The sequence below is a fragment of the Eriocheir sinensis genome, chromosome 70 (genome assembly GCF_024679095.1).
Source record: "Eriocheir sinensis breed Jianghai 21 chromosome 70, ASM2467909v1, whole genome shotgun sequence".
Lineage (NCBI taxonomy): Eukaryota > Metazoa > Arthropoda > Malacostraca > Decapoda > Varunidae > Eriocheir > Eriocheir sinensis.
The window spans coordinates 1,835,013-1,854,432 of record NC_066578.1 but is presented as its reverse complement, the minus strand read 5'-3'; the positions used below and the strand labels follow the sequence as shown (position 1 = coordinate 1,854,432).

The 19,420-nt window shown below is 39.4% G+C and overlaps 1 protein-coding gene across 1 annotated transcript in view; it reads right to left on the bottom strand.

Moving 5' to 3' along the window:
• The window catches only part of LOC126988673 (uncharacterized), a 36,733-nt gene extending 23,334 nt beyond the window's left edge, over positions 1–13,399 (bottom strand). Inside the window, exon 1 of the mRNA XM_050847028.1 lies at positions 13,315–13,399. Within this exon, the coding sequence (XP_050702985.1) occupies positions 13,315–13,368 (54 nt within the window). The 5' untranslated portion in view covers positions 13,369–13,399. The remainder of the gene's footprint in view (positions 1–13,314) is intronic.
• Between the last annotated feature and the right edge of the window lie 6,021 nt (positions 13,400–19,420).

Here is a 19,420-nt window from a genome sequence, read left to right as displayed (position 1 = left end):
ACACATATTTGACAAGGCTTTCGTAGGAGTTGTGGGCATTTCCAGGGGTAGTTTTATGACCCTGGTGGTAGTGTGAGTCTTCCTCTGTACTTTGAGTCTAAGAAACACATATTTGACAAGGCTTTCGTACGAGTTGTGGGCATTTCCAGGGGTAGTTTTATGACCCTGGTGGTAGTGTGACCCTTCCTCTGTACTTTGAGTCTAAGAAACACACATATTTGACAAAGCTTTCGTACGAGTTGTGGGCATTTCCAGGGGTAGTTTTATGACCCTGATGGTAGTGTGAGTCTTCTTCTGTACTTTGAGTCTAAGAAACACACATATTTGACAAGGCTTTCGTAGGAGTTGTGGGCATTTCCAGGGGTAGTTTCATGACCCTGGTGGTAGTGTGAGTCTTGTTCTGTACTTTGAGTCTAAGAAACACATATTTGACAAAGCTTTCGTAGGAGTTGTGGGCATTTCCAGGGGTAGTTTCATGACCCTGGTAGTAGTTTGACCCTTCCTCTGTACCATGAACCTGAAGAAACACTCATTAGAACCCGACTGACCCCCTCTTTGACCTTTAAAAATAGGTGATGTGAGAAGCGAGAGGGTCTTTTAATACCAACCTTTGAAAGTGTCGGGCCGCGGAATATTTACTGAAGTTGCTTAGAAACACAACGGGCGAGATGAGAGATATGCTAATGCCGGGAACACCGCGGAATGCTGTATAAGGTCACCTCTCCTCCCGAAATTGACCTATCTTTCGGCCACTCCTTTTGACTCTTTTGTAGGAGCAGTGAGTAGCGGGCTTTTTTTTCATTAGTTTCCTTTTTTTGCCCGGGAACACCGCGGAATGTCTTTCGTAGGAGTTGTGGGCATTTCCAGGGGTAGTTTTATGACCCTGGTGGTAGTGTGACCCTTCCTCTGTACTTTGAGTCTAAGAAACACACATATTTGACAAGGCTTTCGTAGGAGTATAAGGTCACCTCTCCTCCCGAAATTGACCTATCTTTCGGCCACTCATCTTAACTCTTTTGTGGGAGCAGTGAATAGCTTTTTTTTTTTTCAATAGTTTTCTTATTTTTGCCCGGGAACACCTTGGAATGCTGTATAAGGTCACCTCTCCTCCCGAAATTGACCTATCTTTCGGCCACTCCTCTTGACTCTTTTGTGGGAGCAGTGAATAGCGTTTTTTTTTTTCAATAGTTTTCTTATTTTTGCCCGGGAACACCTTGGAATGCTGTATAAAGACACCTCTCCTCCCGAAATTGACCTATCTTTCGGCCACTCCTTTTGACTCTTTTGTAGGAGCAGTGAGTGGCGGGCTTTTTTTTCAATAGTTTCCTTATTTTTGCCCGGGAACACCTTGGAATGCTGTATAAGGTCACCTCTCCTCCTGAAATTGACCTATCTTTCGGCCACTCCTTTTGACTCTTTTGTTGGAGCATTGAGTAGCGGGCTTTTTTTCATTAGTTTCATTTTTTTTGCCCGAGAACACCGCGGAATGCTGTATAAGGTCACCTCTCCTCCCGAAATTGACCTATCTTTCGGCCACTCTTCTTAACTCTTTTGTGGGAGCAGTGAATAGCGGATTTTTTTTTTTTTAATAGCTTCCTTATTTTTGCCCGGGAACACCGCGGAATGCTGTATCAACACACCTCTCCTCCTGAAATTGACCTATCTTTTGGGCACTCCTCTTAACTCTTTTGTGGGAGCAGTGAATAGCGGGCTTTTTTTCAATAGTTTCCTTTTTTTTGCCCGGGAACACCTTGGAATGCTGTATAAGGTCACCTCTCCTCCCGAAATTGACCTATCTTTCGGCCACTCTTCTTAACTCTTTTGTGGGAGCATTGAGTAGCGGGCTTTTTTTCATTAGTTTCCTTTTTTTGCCCGGGAACACCGCGGTATGCTGTATAAGGTCACCTCTTCTCCCGAAATTGACCTATCTTTCGGCCACTCCTCTTAACTCTTTTGTAGGAACAGTGAGTGGCAGGCTTTTTTCATTAGCTTCCTTTTTTTTTACCCTTGAACTGTTTCCTCTACTGTAAAAAAAATGGTGCCCGGCGAGGTGAGGACGAGAACACACACACACACACACACATACACACATGCACACACACACACAAACACACGCCAGAACGGGGGTACCAGGCCGCTGGGGATAGTGTTAGTGTTCCAGGGTCCCTCAGTTGTAGTTGCACCTGCAGAGTCCTGTGCTGCTCCAAGTTTGCCCCTGCTGGGCCGGTGAGAGAGAGAGAGAGAGAGAGAGAGATTGAGAGAGAGAGAGAGAGAGAGAGAGAGAGAGAGAGAGAGAGAGAGAGAGAGAGAGAGAGAGAGAGAGAGAGAGAGAGAGAGAGAGAGAGAGAGAGAGAGAGAGAGAGAGAGAGAGAGAGAGAGAGAGAGAGAGAGAGAGAGAGAGAGAGAGAGAGAGAGAGAGAGAGAGAGAGAGAGAGAGAGAGAGAGAGAGAGAGAGAGAGAGAGAGAGAGAGAGAGAGAGAGAGAGAGAGAGAGAGAGAGAGAGAGAGAGAGAGAGAGAGAGAGAGAGAGAGAGAGAGAGAGAGAGAGAGAGAGAGAGAGAGAGAGAGAGAGACATATGATGGATGAATATAGACAGATAGATAGATAGATGAATACAGATATAGATAGATAAGCAGATGAATAGATAGATGGATAGATAGATAAACAGATTAATTGAGAGAGAGAGAGAGAGAGAGAGAGAGAGAGAGAGAGAGAGAGAGAGAGAGAGAGAGAGAGAGAGAGAAATAAAAATTGATGTATGGCCCTGCATTGACATTCTCGGTGCCGGCGTTCTGCAGCCCTACTAGGAAGGGAGTCTTGACAGGAGCCACCAAGCAGCGGGCGGGAGGCTAAGTGCTGCATAATTGAATAACAACTCCGGGGACGTAGCGGTCAATCTTAATAGCCGGCGCAGCTGAAGTGTGAAGTCTTACACTGACCAATTGTTCTTTGATGGCTTAGCGGTCAAGTGTAATCGACAACGTACCTATAGAGAAGATGGCGCCACTGTAAACACCTGCCTGCGCCAATACGGGCTGGGAACGACTACCATCCAGCCCCCTCAAGCGGCGCTATAGGCGTAGACGTAAAAAAAAATAAATAAATAAATAAAACAAGTTACCATTTGCATTGTCCATTTGTATACGGAAAACACACCTCCACCAGCAAGTTCCCGTCCGTGAAAATCTATAAATGTTTTAATGGGAGACGTTATCCATGTGTTGTTTGGCAAATGTATCCATAAATAAGTAGGCAGATAAACACGTTGATAAAGCTTAATGGTTCCTCCTTTACCGATAGAGGCTAAATATGACAGCCAAAACACGTGAAAGAATGAAAATGATGGGTGTAGACGTATTAGCTGGAATGCAAGTTAATAGGGAGTAAAGAATGAAGGATATAGGAAAAATATGGTATGTCTATGAATGGAAAGAACATATATGAAGATTTTCGTATATATAGACCACTGAAATAAAAACGATGGGTGTAGACGTATTAGCCGGAATGCAAGTTAATAGGGAGTGAAGAATGAAGGATATAGGAAAAATATGGTATGTCTACGAAGGGAAAGAACATATATGAAGATTTTCGCATACAGACCGCTTAAATAAAAACGATGGTTGTAGACGTATTAGCTGGAATGCAAGTTAATAGAGAGTAAAGAATGAAGGATATAGGAAAAAAAATGGTATGTCTACGAAGGGAAATAACATATAAGAAGATTTTCGTATATATAGACCACTGAAATAAAAACGATGGGTGTAGTCGTATTAGCCGGAATGCAAGTTGATAGAGAGTAAAGATTGAAGGATATAGGAAAAATATGGTATATCTACGAAGGGAAATAACATATAAGAAGATTTTCGTATATATAGACCACTGAAGTTCTAAATAAAGCAAAAAAACAGAGAAATTAATAGGTGTACAAGTAAAAATATGAGAGATGAAGGATATAAAGAATGAAGGATAAAGAAAAAAAATGGTATATCTATGAAAATAAATAACATATAAGATTTTCGTATAGACAGACCACTGAAATTCTAAATAAAGCAAAAAAACAGAGAAATTAATAGGTGGACAAGTAAAAAGACGAGAGATGAAGGATATAAAGAATGAAGGATAAAGAAAAAAAAATGGTATATCTATGAAAAGAAATAACATATAAGATTTACGTATAGACAGACCACTGAAATTCTAAATACAGCGAAAAACAAAGAAATTAATAGACAGATAAAAAGATAGATCACTGCACATTTACAGATATTCACTTTTATCCTTATGCTCTAATTCACTGTGTGTCTTATGGGAGAATCAACTAACATCTTTCTTTCTGGGCAGCGAGTAGCGGGCTTTTTATTATTATTGTTTCCTTTTTGTGTGCCCTTGAGCTGTCTCCTTTGTTGCAAAAAAAAATATCCTCTTCGCTGGTAAATTCTGCGGCAGCCTTCCCTAGAATATATTACCTGCCTACGACTTAATGGTTGGTATTATAAGACATTCGCTTCTCACATCACCTATTTCTAAAGGTCAAAGAGGGGTTCAGTCGGGTTCTAATGAGTGTTTCTTCAGGTTCAGGGTACAGAAGAAGACTCACACTACCACCAGGGTCATAAAACTACCCCTGGAAATGCCCACAACTCCTACGAAAGCCTTGTCAAATATGTGTTCTTGGGCGGCGATACGTCTTGTATTACGACTCATAATAACTTTTCAACAAGAGAGCATCAAGACAGCTCACTAGCCGAATGTGACCCTCTCTTCTGATTACTTGAGATGTCTTCCATGTATATAAAGGCTTAAGGGGCTTTTCTCTATTTTTTCCCTTTAATTCCTTCCTTCCTTTCTTCCTTCCTTCCTTCAACCTTTTCATATTATTATTCTTACTCCTTCTCATCTTCCTCCTCTTCTTCCTTGTCCTTTTCGTCTTCCTCTTCCTTCTTATACGGAACTCCTCCTTCTCTCCTTCTCTCTCAAAGCTTTTTCTATTACTGTAAAATGCATCAACAACTGTCTGTTTATGCTATTTACAAGCTTAGCGGGGTTTTCTATATCCTTTTCCCCTTAAAGCTTTTTCTATTACTGTAAAATGCATCAACAACCGTCTTTTTATGCTATTTATAAGCTTTGCGGGGTTTTCTATATCTTTTTCTCCTTAAAGCTTTTTCTGTTACTGTAAAATGCATCAACAACTGTCTGTTTATGCTATTTATAAGCTTAGCGGGGTTTTTTCTATATCTTTTTCCCCTTGAAGCTTTTACTGTTACTGTAAAATGAATCCACAACCTTTTCATTTACATGGTTAATTAAATACAGCCGACTCACCAAGCTGCGTGTTATTTTGATGCTTTTTAACGTAATCCACTGAGGTTCTTCAAATGGCGGCGCTGGTCAACCCACAACCTCAAACAAGTGGCCGTTCTGACACTCCTATGCTCCAGTTTATCTCTCCCGGGGTTGTACAGTTAAACATTTTCGGCTGATCCAAGTTGAAAGTGTGGCAATTATCTGGGATGCTCTCCGTCTGGCCCGGCCCCGTTGAAAGCCTGATCATACTCGTAGGTTTATGGATAGATAGATGGGTTCACGCCTATTTATACACAGTGAATGTTGACTCAGAGGTTATATCGATATTGGACACCTATCCAGCTCAGACGGTGATAGATGGATAGATAGATAGAGGCGTGGATAGATGTAGATAGATATAGATAGACAGATGGATAGATATAGATAAATACATATAGATAGATAAATATATACAGATTGATAGATGAATATAGATAGACAGATGGATAGATAGATAGATAACCAGAGAGAGAGAGAGAGAGAGAGAGAGAGAGAGAGAGAGAGAGAGAAAAGAAAGAGAGAGAGATACCTTACATAATCGTCCAATCTCTCGGCAATCTCCGCACTCACAAATGAAGAAAAGAAAGAAAGAATAAAACACACAACAAAACAAATCTCCACCACCAGTCCAGGAGGCAACAAGATCCGCCACACGCCACCATTTATATTTCCGGAGCTTCAGTCGCGCGCGCTGAGACGAACCTGCGCGGCATCCCTCTGGCGGCGACCCGGCGAAGGATAGGCTCAGAGATGGGCGCCTTCACCTTGGCGGGACGTGTGCGGCCTGACTCATGGCTCCTCAGCGGCTCACTCACTTGACGTTCGGTCCTCATAGATTCACTCGGCGACGCGTCCTACACGACACATCAATCTGTTCAGCGTTCAGATGCAATGCTCCTCCTTCTCTTCCCCCTCTCCCTCCTCTTCCTCTTCCTCCTGCTTCGACCTTGTCCTCCTCTTCCTAATTTCATCGGTTAAATCTCGGTCAGATACGCTATGGCCCGTATTTTCAGAGTAACATAGCAAAGAAGCGGACGAAGAGGAGGAAGAGGAGTGAGAAGGATGAGGATAGGAAGGTCCATATAATCAGACGCTTTCGGCTCTCAACATCTATTTCCCAAAGGTCAAAAGGGAGAGTATTCAGGTTCCAATGAGTGTCTTCTCGTTCAGAGTGTAACATGGCAACGAAGAGGAGGAAGAGGAGTGAGAAGGATGAGGATAGGAAGGTCCATATTATCAGACGCTTTCGGCTCTCAACATTATTTCCAAAAGCCATAAGGGAGATTAGTCAAGTTCTCATAAGTGTTTGTCAAGTTCATGGTAAGTGGACAACGAAGAGGAGGAGAAGGCGTGGGAGAAAAACGAGTGTGACTACAAGGCGCGTATTCTTATATGCTTTTGCCTCCCACAACAGCTATATCCAAAGACCACAAAGGAGATTAGTCAAGTTCTCATAAGTGGTTGTCAAGTTCATGGTAAGTGGACAACGAAGAGGAGGAGAAGGCGTGGGAGAGGGACGAGTGTGACTACCAAGGCGCGTATTATCAGACGTTCTCGGCTCCCACAACAGCTATATCCAAAGACCACAAAGGAGATTAGTTAAGTTCTCATAAGTGGTTGTCACGTTCATGGTAAGTGGACAACGAAGAGGAGGAGGAGGAGTGGGAGAAGAACGAGTGTGACTACAAGGCGGATATTCTCAGATGATTTTCGGCTCCCACAACAGCTATCTCCTAAGGCCACAAAAGGAGATTCGTCGGGTTCTCAAGTGTTTTCCACGTTCACGCTTTAGAAGCCTTGCCAGACTACCACAAGGTTCATATATCTACCCAAGGAAATACTCAGAGCCTCAACGAAAGCCTTATGTGGATGTGTGAGTCCCGAAATGTTTGAGAATATGGACCTATGTATAATTTAGTCATTGCACCTAACCTTGACAGTATCACAGACAGTATACCAATTTCGTAGTATTTCCTTTGGTATCTGTTTGTGAGTGTCAGTAGGAGAGATAAATAAGGAGGAGAGAAAGAAAAACAAGAAAGACTGACTGACTGACTGACTGACTGACTGACTGACTGACTGAATGAATGAATGAATGAATGAATGAATGAGTGAATGAATGAATGAAGAAAAAAGAAAGACAGAAAGAAAGAAGGAAAAAGAAAGAAGGAAGAAAAAGAAAGAAAGAAAGAAAGAAAGAAAGGAAGAAAGGAAGGAAGGATGGAAGGAAGGAAGGAAGGATGGAAGGAAGGAAGGAAGGAAGAAAGGAAGGAGGGAAGGAAAGAAGGAAGGACAGAAAGAAAGAAGGAGGGAAGGAAAGAAGGAAGGAAGGAAGGAAGGAAGGAAGGAATGGGGAAGGAAGGATTGAAGGAGAGAGAGAGAGAGAGAGAGAGAGAGAGAGAGAGAGAGAGAGAGAGAGAGAGAGAGAGAGAGAGAGAGAAAGGAGAAAGGAAATGGCTGGCTGGGTGGCTGGCTGTCGTTCGTCTACAAGCTCTATTCTCTTCTCTCAAGGCTGCATGAAGGCAAAGAATACACAAATCAGAAGCTTACGAACAGGCAGGAGAGAGAGTTCAAATCCACAAAGGTCGAGAGCGGAAAGGAGAAAGAGGAGAGAGCTAGGAGAGAGGGAAGGGAAGTGCACCACGAGGATAGTGAGAGAGCGTGATGGCGTCGAATCCAGGAGGTCGTGGGTTGGCTGGGATTTTTCAGTCACCGCCGAGTGGCCCCGTTCACACAATGCCGACTCTGGGCCACGACAACCCAGCGACTTTTCCATTTGACAAGTTGGTTCCCACGCTCCAAGAAGGGGGGGAGGTTTTATTGGGGTCTTGGTGTCGTCGTGCTAACCCTCACGACTCCAGACTCCCGTCACGACGTCGGCGCAGCATTCGGCAACAGTCTCAAGACCTCTTTCAAGACATGCCCGACCCTTTCACATCGACACCCAAGACCTCGTGTACCCTAGAGTCGTGGGTAGTCGTGGCCCAGAGTCGGCACAGTGTGAACGGGGCTTAAGACTCCGCATGAATGAAACTGAAAAACATAGACGGAAGAAGAACACAAGCAGACAACACAAAGACCAAGAAAACTTACATCAATATAAACCGACACATTAAACAAAGACATAGACAGATAGGCAAGCAAACATACAACCAAACAGGCATTTTAAGACAGAAAACGACTCGAGATGAAATATAAAAAAATACGAACGCACAGCACGCACTGGTATTCATTTAGACGGACATTTAAAGAGTCTTCTGCCTTGTTGTATGCAAAACCCTCGGCGACTTTGTGAAATGTCAATCATCTCTCTCTCTCTCTCTCTCTCTCTCTCTCTCTCTCTCTCTCTCTCTCTCTCTCTCTCTCTCTCTCTCTCTCTCTCTCTCTCTCTCTCTCTCTCTCTCTCTCTCTCTCTCTCTCTCTCTCTCTCTCTCTCTCTCTCTCTATCTATCTATCATTCTCTATCTATCTATCTATCTCTATCTCTATCTATCTATCTCTATCTATTCATCTATCTATATCTATCTATCTATCTATCTATCAATCTATCTGTCTTTAGCTGTACAACTCGTCTTATTTTATTTATTCTTTATTTTTTTTATTTTCTCAGCCCAAACACTTTTCACACACGAGTTTTCAAAAGCATTTCTTCATCTATTCAGTTCACTCTATTTTTTCTTTCTATTTATTTCCGTCTTTCATTTCTCGCTCTATTTCTGCCTATATTCGTATCCCCTTGAACTAAGACGCAACGATAGTATCCGCTTTGATATAGTAAACACAAACAAAAACACGTCATTAACTGGACTTTGGCTGACACGCCGTATTTCTTAAACGCTCATTCTTTCGTCTATATAGTTTTTCTGTAGTATTTTCAATGTCGAGTATCTTCAATTTCCCCTATGTCAAAAGTTTACCTGTAACATGCGCTCGTTTCTCCACACCAATGGACGAACAAGCAAATATAAACACACACACACACACACACACACACACACACACACACACACACACACACACACACACACACACACACATACACACTACGGTAAACATAACATAACAATCAGTCAAGTACAGCTGCCCGGAATGGGTGTCCAAGATTGACGTTCTCGTATTCAAAAGAGCTTTCGCCAAGGCCTCGTGTCCTTATACTCCTCCTACTCCTCTTCTCTCTGCTTTCATTCATCCTCTTCGCTATTCTTTCCATCCTCCCTTTCTTGTTTTTTTTCCCTGATATTCTTTATTATTTTTTGCATATACCTCTTTACTTGCTTTTCCCCGCTGACAAGGAGAGGTTATTGCCGCCTCCTGAGCAAGGTAGACTATGTTGTGTGTGTAAGGTCCCCGCGGCACCCTTACATCGCCTACCGAAGTCGTTGCCTCCTGAAAGGTCCTGACTAGCGATCGCAGGTCCAGCACATGAGCAGGCCATGGTTAATTACACACTTGCACAAGAGAGATAGGTAGATAGATAGATAAAGAGGTAGACAGAGATAAACAGATAAATAGATAGATAGATAGAGATGGATAGATAAGCACGCACGCATCAAAAGTTTCAACACGTTAGCGATGCGTGGGAGCTGCTGTCCTCTTAGAAGGACGTTCCACACGTTGTCGATTGAATTTACATGAGTTGGTTCTAAGTTGCGGGTGTAGTTTCTCCCCTACTAGGACGACATTAGCTTTCATATAACCTGGTATCACGGACATGAGATTGTGCTCAATACTGATACTGAAACTGGTGTTGTGCTGATTGCAACCACTTGATTTACCGCCAATCACAACCACTTGATTTACCGCCAATCACAACACTTGATTTACCGCTAATCACAACACTTGATTTACCGCTAATCACAACACTTGATTTACCGCCAATCACAACACTTGATTTACCGCCAATCACAACCACTTCATTTACCGCCAATCACAACACTTGATTTACCGCCAATCACAACACTTGATTTACCGCCAATCACAACACTTGATTTACCGCCAATCACAACCACTTGATTTACCGTCAATCACAACCACTTGATTTACCGCCAATCACAACACTTGATTTACCGCCAATCACAACCCCTTGATTTACCGCCAATCACAACACTTCATTTACCGCCAATCACAACCCCTTGATTTACCGCCAATCACAACACTTCATTTACCGCCAATCACAACACTTCATTTACCGCCAATCACAACACTTGATTTACCGCCAATCACAACACTTGATTTACCGCCAATCACAACACTTGATTTACCGCCAATCACAACACTTGATTTACCGCCAATCACAACCACTTGATTTACCGCCAATCACAACCACTTGATTTACCGCCAATCACAACCACTTGATTTACCGCCAATCACAACACTTGATTTACCGCCAATCACAACCACTTGATTTACCGCCAATCACAACCACTTGATTTACCGCCAATCACAACCACTTGATTTACCGCCAATCACAACACTTGATTTACCGCCAATCACAACCCCTTCATTTACCGCCAATCACAACCCCTTCATTTACCGCCAATCACAACACTTGATTTACCGCCAATCACAACCACTTGATTTACCGCCAATCACAACCACTTGATTTACCGCCAATCACAACACTTGATTTACCGCCAATCACAACACTTGATTTACCGCCAATCACAACACTTGATTTACCGCCAATCACAACACTTGATTTACCGCCAATCACAACCACTTGATTTACCGCCAATCACAACCACTTGATTTACCGCCAATCACAACACTTGATTTACCGCCAATCACAACCCCTTGATTTACCGCCAATCACAACACTTCATTTACCGCCAATCACAACCCCTTGATTTACCGCCAATCACAACACTTCATTTACCGCCAATCACAACCCCTTGATTTACCGCCAATCACAACCCCTTCATTTACCGCCAATCACAACACTTGATTTACCGCCAATCACAACACTTGATTTACCGCCAATCACAACCACTTGATTTACCGCCAATCACAACACTTGATTTACCGCCAATCACAACACTTGATTTACCGCCAATCACAACCACTTGATTTACCGCCAATCACAACACTTGATTTACCGCCAATCACAACACTTGATTTACCGCCAATCACAACCCCTTCATTTACCGCCAATCACAACCCCTTCATTTACCGCCAATCACAACACTTGATTTACCGCCAATCACAACACTTGATTTACCGCCAATCACAACCCCTTCATTTACCGCCAATCACAACACTTGATTTACCGCCAATCACAACCCCTTCATTTACCGCCAATCACAACACTTGATTTACCGCCAATCACAACCACTTGATTTACCGCCAATCACAACCACAGAAACCGTTCGTGTGGAAGGGGCCTTAGAAACATGATCCCCGCAATTACCGGGTTAATACGTATAATTACTTAGGGGTTATTTTTCCTACACTTGCGACGCTGAGCTTGTTGACGTTGAACAGCATCATTCATTTGTTGGCCCATTCGGTAAGGTTGTTTAGATTCGTCCTGTAATACCGCGGCGTCGTTGTCTGAACTGATTATAACCGCCCTGTTTTTGCGTTGCCAGAGAACTTGCTGATGTCACTGGTCATGCCGCGGCCTAAGTAATGTCTGTGGAGTGTAAAAATGCGAGGGTAGAGGTGAGGGGGAAGGGAGGAGACGTGTGTGTGTGTGTGTGTGTGTGTGTTTGGGGGAAGGGGGGGGGGGGGTGAGTGGTGTGTCCATGTGTGTGTGTGCGAGTGGGTCCGAGCGCATGTGTGTGTTGGATAAATATCAATATCATTTATTCTTTCTCTGTTTACTTTTTTCTCAAGGTTGTGGCCACGAACCTACATGCCGTGGAAAACATAGTAATATAATGATGAAGACGCTTGCCATGACAGCGGAGAAATGACGAAGACGATTGTGATGTTAATGATGATAATAATAAGAGATGAAATAATAGAGATAATAGTGATAGTGAGTAGGAGAAGGAGGGAGGAGAGAAGAAAACAGAGAAGATAAATAAATAGAAGCTGGGAGTAATAACATGGGACTCCCACAAAATTACTAAAAAAAAAAATACAGAAGGTAAAAAAAAAGGAAATAAATAGAAGAAAATTGAGCAAGGAACAGCGAGAAAATAAATACAAATAAAAATAAAATAGACGAAGAGATACAATAACAAAAAATAGATAGATAAAAATACTAGTAAAAAAAATACTAAAAAAAATACAGAAGAGAAAAAAAAAGAAAAAAAGGGAAAATAAAAGAAAATTGAGCAAGGAACAGGTCATGCACGAAAAAATAAATAGAAATAAAAATAAAATAGACGAAGAGATACAATAATAAATAGATAGATAAAAATACTAGTAAAAAAAATACAAAGAAAATACAGGAGCGAAAGTAAAAAAAAATACGAGTCCAAAAAATCACAAAAAAACACAAAATTACCAAAAAGAGTAAAGAAGAGAAAGTAAAAAAAAATACGAGTCCAAAAAATCACAAAAAAACACAAAATTACCAAAAAAAAATACAGGAGAGAAAGTTAAAAAAAAAATACGAGTCCAAAAAATCACAAAAAAACACAAAATTACCAAAAAAAAAATACAGAAGAGAAAGTAAAAAAAAAAATACGAGTCCAAAAAATCACAAAAAAAACACAAAATTACCAAAAAAAAAATACAGAAGAGAAAGTAAAAAAAAATACGAGTCCAAAAAATCACAAAAAAACACAAAATTACCAAAAAAAAACTACAGAAGAGAAAGTAAAAAAAAATACGAGTGCAAAAAATCACAAAAAAAACACAAAATTACAAAAAAAAAAATACAGAAGAGAAAGTGAAATAAAAAAAAACAAGGAAAAAAAAAAGAACATCGAGCAAGGAACAGCGAGTAAAAGTTGACTCTGAGCACCATGACATGAGACAGCGGGTAAGGAGAAGGAACTGAGGTCAAGCCGGGTCACTCACCAGCACATACACGTCCACCGGGTCATCGTACGGCTTGAGGTCACGGGTCAGCATAATGGCGCGGAAATACACTGGGGAAAGAGAGAAAGGAAAAAATGTTAGAATATATATAATTAGTGATGTTGGGTTTCTCCTTCTCGCCTATATTATTAGACTGTTTTGCTTATTATTTTTATCTCTTCTGTTATCTTATCTATATGCTTTTTTGGGTATCGAAAAAAACAAAACTAAATACTCTTGTTCCCTTTCTCCTTATCGCCCATATTATAAGACTGTTTTGCTCTATCTTTTTTTATCTCTTCTGTTATCTTTATTTATCTTTATCCTTTTTTTTTCTGGTATCGTAAAATAATAAAACTAAATACTCTTGTTCCCTTTCTCCTTATCGCCCATATTATAAGACTGTTTTGCTCTATCTTTTTTTTTATCTCTTCTGTTATCTTTATTTATCTTTATCCTTTTTTTTTGGTATCGTAAAATAATAAAACTAAATACTCTTGTTCCCTTTCTCCTTATCGCCCATATTACAAGACTGTTTTGCTTTATATATATTTTTTTATCTCTTCTGTTATCTTTATTTATCTTTATCCTTTTTTTGGGTATCGTAAAATAATAAATATAAATACTCTTGATCTCTTTCTCCTTCTCGTCCATTTTTGAAGACTTTTTACTCTAATCTTTTTTTTTCACATCTTCTGTTATTTTTATTTTTTTATCTTTATTTCATTCTTATATTTTTTTCAGTATTTTATAAAGGAAGGAGTAAGGGAAAAGTTAAACTAAATGCTCCTGTTGTCTTGTTTTCCTTTTATTATTTCATATCTTTAATTATCTTTATTTATATCTTTATAAGAACATAAGAACATAAGAACGCAGGAGTCTACAAGAGGCCGGTAGGCCTGTACGAGGCAGCTCCTTTGACCCTAAGCTCCCGTGTATCTAACCCCACCTAATATCGCTGTCCATGAATTTATCTAGTCTATTTTTGAATGTGACAATTGTATTGGCACTCACCACACGGCTGCTAAGCCTATTCCACTCATCCACCACCCTGTTAGTAAACCAATTTTTGCCTATGTCCCTGTTGAATCTGAATTTATCCAGTTTAAATCCGTTACTTCGTGTCCTACCCGATTCTCTTACCAACAAAACCTTATGAATGTCTCCCTTATTAAAGCCCTTCATCCATTTATAAACCTCGATCATGTCTCCACGCACCCTTCGCCTTTCTAGAGAATGCAAGTTTAACTGTTTAAGTCTTCCCTCGTATGGCAAGTTTCTCAACCCCTGAATCATCTTAGTCATTCTCCTCTGCACCGATTCTAACATTTTGATATCCATTCTATAGTAAGGTGACCAGAACTGAACCGCATAGTCAAGATGAGGTCTAACTAATGCTAAATATAGTTTGAGGAAGACTTCGGGGCTTCTGTTGCTTACGCTCCTTGAAATAAATCCCAGTACCCTATTAGCTCGATTTCTAGCTTGAATGCATTGTGCCCTTGGACGGAGATCAGAGCTCACTAAGACCCCTAAATCCCTCTCGCACCCAGACCTACTTATGAGAGTGTCATTTAAGCAATAGTTATGTGAGGGGTTGTTCCTACCTACACTCAGAATACTGCACTTCCCTACATTGAACTCCATCTGCCATTTATCCGCCCAGTCATATAATCTGTTGAGTTCACCTTGGAGAATACTAGCGTCCTGATCCGACTCAATTACTCTACCGATCTTGGTATCATCTGCAAATTTACTAACATCACTACTAATTCCTGTATCTAAGTCATTGATATAAATAATAAACAAAAGTGGACCTAATACCGAACCTTGTGGGACCCCACTCGTAACACATCCCCAGTCAGATCTTTTACCATTGATTTGCTATTTTTATCTTTTGTTTTGATATCGAGCTAAACCATTATGTATTTTAGAAGTGAAAGAGTAAGGGAGAAAGTTAAACCAAATACTCTTCTTGTCTTGTCTTATATTTATTTTTTATCTATATATTATCTTTATTTTCTTATCTCAATGCTATCGTTATCTTTTGTTTTGATATCGAGCTAAACCGTTATGCATCTTATAAGTGAAGGAGTAAGGGAGAAAGTTAAACCAAATACACTTCTTGTCTTGTCTTATATTTATTTTTTATCTATATATTATCTTTATTTTCTTATCTCAATGCTATCTTTATCTTTTGTTTTGATATCGAGCTAAACCGTTATGCATCTTATAAGTGAAGGAGTAAGGGAGAAAGTTAAACCAAATACTCCTGTTGTCTTGTCTTATATTTATTTTTTATCTATATATTATCTTTATTTTTTATCTTTATGCTATCTTTATCTTTTGTTTTGATATCGAGCTAAGCCAATATGTATTTTAGAAGTGAAGGAGTAAGGGAGAAAGTTAAACCAAATACTCTTCTTGTCTTGTCTTATATTTATTTTTTATCTATATATTATCTTTATTTTTTATCTTTATGCTATCTTTATCTTTTGTTTTGATATCGAGCTAAACCATTATGCATCTTATAAGTGAAGGAGTAAGGGAGAAAGTTAAACCAAATACTCTTCTTGTCTTGTCTTATATTTATTTTTTATCTATATATTATCTTTATTTTCTTATCTCAATGCTATCGTTATCTTTTGTTTTGATATCGAGCTAAACCATTATGCATCTTATAAGTGAAGGAGTAAGGGAGAAAGTTAAACCAAATACACTTCTTGTCTTGTCTTATATTTATTTTTTATCTATATATTATCTTTATTTTCTTATCTCAATGCTATCTTTATCTTTTGTTTTGGTATCGAGCTAAACCAATATGTATTTTAGAAGTGAAAGAGTGAGGGAGAAAGTTAAACCAAATACTCCTGTTGTCTTGTCTTATATTTATTTTTTATCTATATATTATCTTTATTTTCTTATCTCAATGCTATCTTTATCTTTTGTTTTGGTATCGAGCTAAACCATTATGTATTTTAGAAGTGAAAGAGTGAGGGAGAAAGTTAAACCAAATACTCCTTTTGTCTTGTCTTATATTTATTTTTTATCTATATATTATCTTTATTTTTTATCTTTATGCTATCGTTATCTTTTGTTTTGGTATCGAGCTAAACCAATATGCATCTTATAAGTGAAGGAGTAAGGGAGAAAGTTAAACCAAATACTCCTGTTGTCTTGTCTTATATTTATTTTTTATCTATATATTTTATCTTTATTTTTTTTCTTTATGCTATCGTTATCTTTTGTTTTGATATCGAGCTAAACCATTATGCATCTTATAAGTGAAGGAGTAAGGGAGAAAGTTAAACCAAATACTCCTGTTGTCTTTCTCCTTCTCGCCCATACTACAAAATTATTTTACTCATAACTTTTTCATCTCTATTCTTATTTTCATTTTTTTATGCTATTTTCATCTCTTTTTTTTCGAGCTAAACTGATGTGTATTTCTTGAGGGATAGATGAAAGAATAATGTCACACTAAATATGGCTGTCGACTCTCTCCTTCTCGTTTTAACACATTACTTTACTTTTAATATCCTCTACATCTGTTTTTTTTTATTAATATTTCTATCTTCACAAAAATACATTCCAGAGAAAGACTATATGTCGATATGAGTAAATAAATAAATGTTTACTTTCCTCTCGTGCAAAATATATAATTGTTCGATCTTTACTATTTTTTTATCTGTTTTTGTTTATATTTCTGTCCTAATATAAATACACTGTTTTGAGAGACGAGAAAACGTTGAGCCAAATATTTAACGTCGAGGAGAAAACGTTTAAGCAAATATTTAGCGTCGAGGAGAAAACGTTTAAGCAAATATTTAACGTCGAAGAGAAAACGTTGCACTAAATATTTAATGTCGAGGAGAAAACGTTTAAGCAAATATTTAACGTCGAGGAGAAAACGTTTAACCAAATATTTAACGTCGAGGAGAAAACGGTTAACTAAATATTTAACGTCGAGGAGAAAACGTTAAAGCAAATATTTAACGTCAAGGAGAAAACGTTTAACCAAATATTTAACGTCGAGGAGAAAACGTTTAACCAGATATTTAACGTCGAGGAGAAAACGTTTAAGCAAATATTTAACGTCGAGGAGAAAACGTTTAACCAAATATTTAACGTCGAGGAGAAAACGTTTAACAAAATATTTAACGTCGAGGAGAAAACGTTTAACTAAATATTTAACGTCGAGGAGAAAACGTTAAAATATTTAACGTCGAGGAGAAAACGTTTAACCAAATATTTAACGTCGAGGAGAAAACGTTTAACCAAATATTCAACGTCGAGGAGAAAACGTTTAACAAAATATTTAACGTCGAGGAGAAAACGTTTAAATATTTAACGTCGAGGAGAAAACGTTTAAATATTTAACGTCGAGGAGTAAACGTTTAACCAAATATTTAACGTCGAGGAGAAAACGCTTAACCAAATACTTGACGTCGGGGAGAAAACGTTTAAATATTTAACGTCGAGGAGAAAACGTTGAACCATATATTCAACGTCTCTCTCTCTCTCTCTCTCTCTCTCTCTCTCTCTCTCTCTCTCTCTCTCTCTCTCTCTCTCTCTCTCTCTCTCTCTCTCTCTCTCTCTCTCTCTCTCTCTCTCTCTCTCTCTCTCTCTCTCTCTCTCTCTCTCTCTCTCTCTCTCTCTCTCTCTCTCTCTCTCCTCTCTCTCTCCTCTCTCTCTCTCTCTCTCTCTCAACGATATACTTGATAAAAAAAGAAAGCGTGTATGAAAAAAAAAAAAATAAATAAAATAAAATAAAAAATAAAATAATCATGTTCCCTTATAGCGCATGATGGAGCTATTTTGTGTTGTGTGTTTGTTTGTTGTTTACTGTTTGTTGTTGTTGTTGGTGTTGGTGGTGGTGGTGGTGGTGGTTTGTTGTCGTTGCTGTTGTTGTTGTTGACTGTTTGTTGTGGTTGTTGTTTACTGTTTGTTGTTGTTGTTGTTTACTGTTTGTTGTGGTTGTTGTTGTTGTTGTTGTTGTTGCTACTACTGTTGGTATTGCTATTTGTACGCTTGCGTTTTTAAGAATAAGAAAGAAAAAAAAAGAAAAAAGAAAGGAGATAAAAGCAAAACGAAGGAAAATAAATAAAGAAAAAAGAAAGAAACAAACAAAAAATAAAGAAAAATAAAAAAGAAAATGGAAATAGAGAAAGAAAAAAAAGAAAGAATAAATGAAATAAAGAAAAAGAAAAGAAAAAAGGAAAATAAGAATAAAAAGAGAAAGAAAAAGAAAAGAGGTAAACAAACAAAGGCAAACCAGACAAGGTAAAAAAAATAGACAGACAGACAGACAGACAAACAGAAAGGCAAGCAAATACAAGAGTAGGAAAACCCGTGTAACATGATAAAGAGAGAGAGAGAGAGAGAGAGAGAGAGAGAGAGAGAGAGAGAGAGAGAGAGAGAGAGAGAGAGAGAGAGAGAGAGAGAGAGAGAGAGAGAGAGAGAGAGAGAGAGAGAGAGAGAGAGAGAGAGAGAGAGAGAGAGAGAGAGAGAGAGAGAGAGAGAGAGAGAGAGAGAGAGAGAGAGAGATAGGCAAGTCATCGGTATCATGTTCTTACGGGTGACTCATCAAAGCCTCATGCGGTAAAGTCTTCTTAAAAACCATCACGCCGTTTCCAGAGTGATTTGCTTCTTTGATTTGCTTGGGTGTGTGTGTATGTGTGTTTGTGTGTGTGTAGGTGTGTTTGTGTTGTTGATGTGCTTGAGGTGTCTGGCCTTGGCGTGGTGTTAACGACCGAGGTGAGATGGAAGAGCCTTGGCCTTCGATACCCAACTCACAGCCTCGACGTCTCCGCATCCTGCCCTATCCCTTGCAACCTTACGTAACCTTCCCTTCATTCCTATTCACCGCGCCATCCAACTGTCTACATGTTGTATTGCCTTCCCTTATGTCCCATCCTTTCCCATCGAACGCCCCATCTCCCGCAACCTTTGAGTACCCTTCCTCCTGCCCTATCTAACGCTTCTATCACGTGCTTCATTACGTAACATTCCCTTCTTTCCTATTCACCGCGTCATCCAACTATCTGTGTCCTTAAGTACCTTTCCTTATGTCCCATCCTTTCCCATCGAACGCCCCATCTCCTGC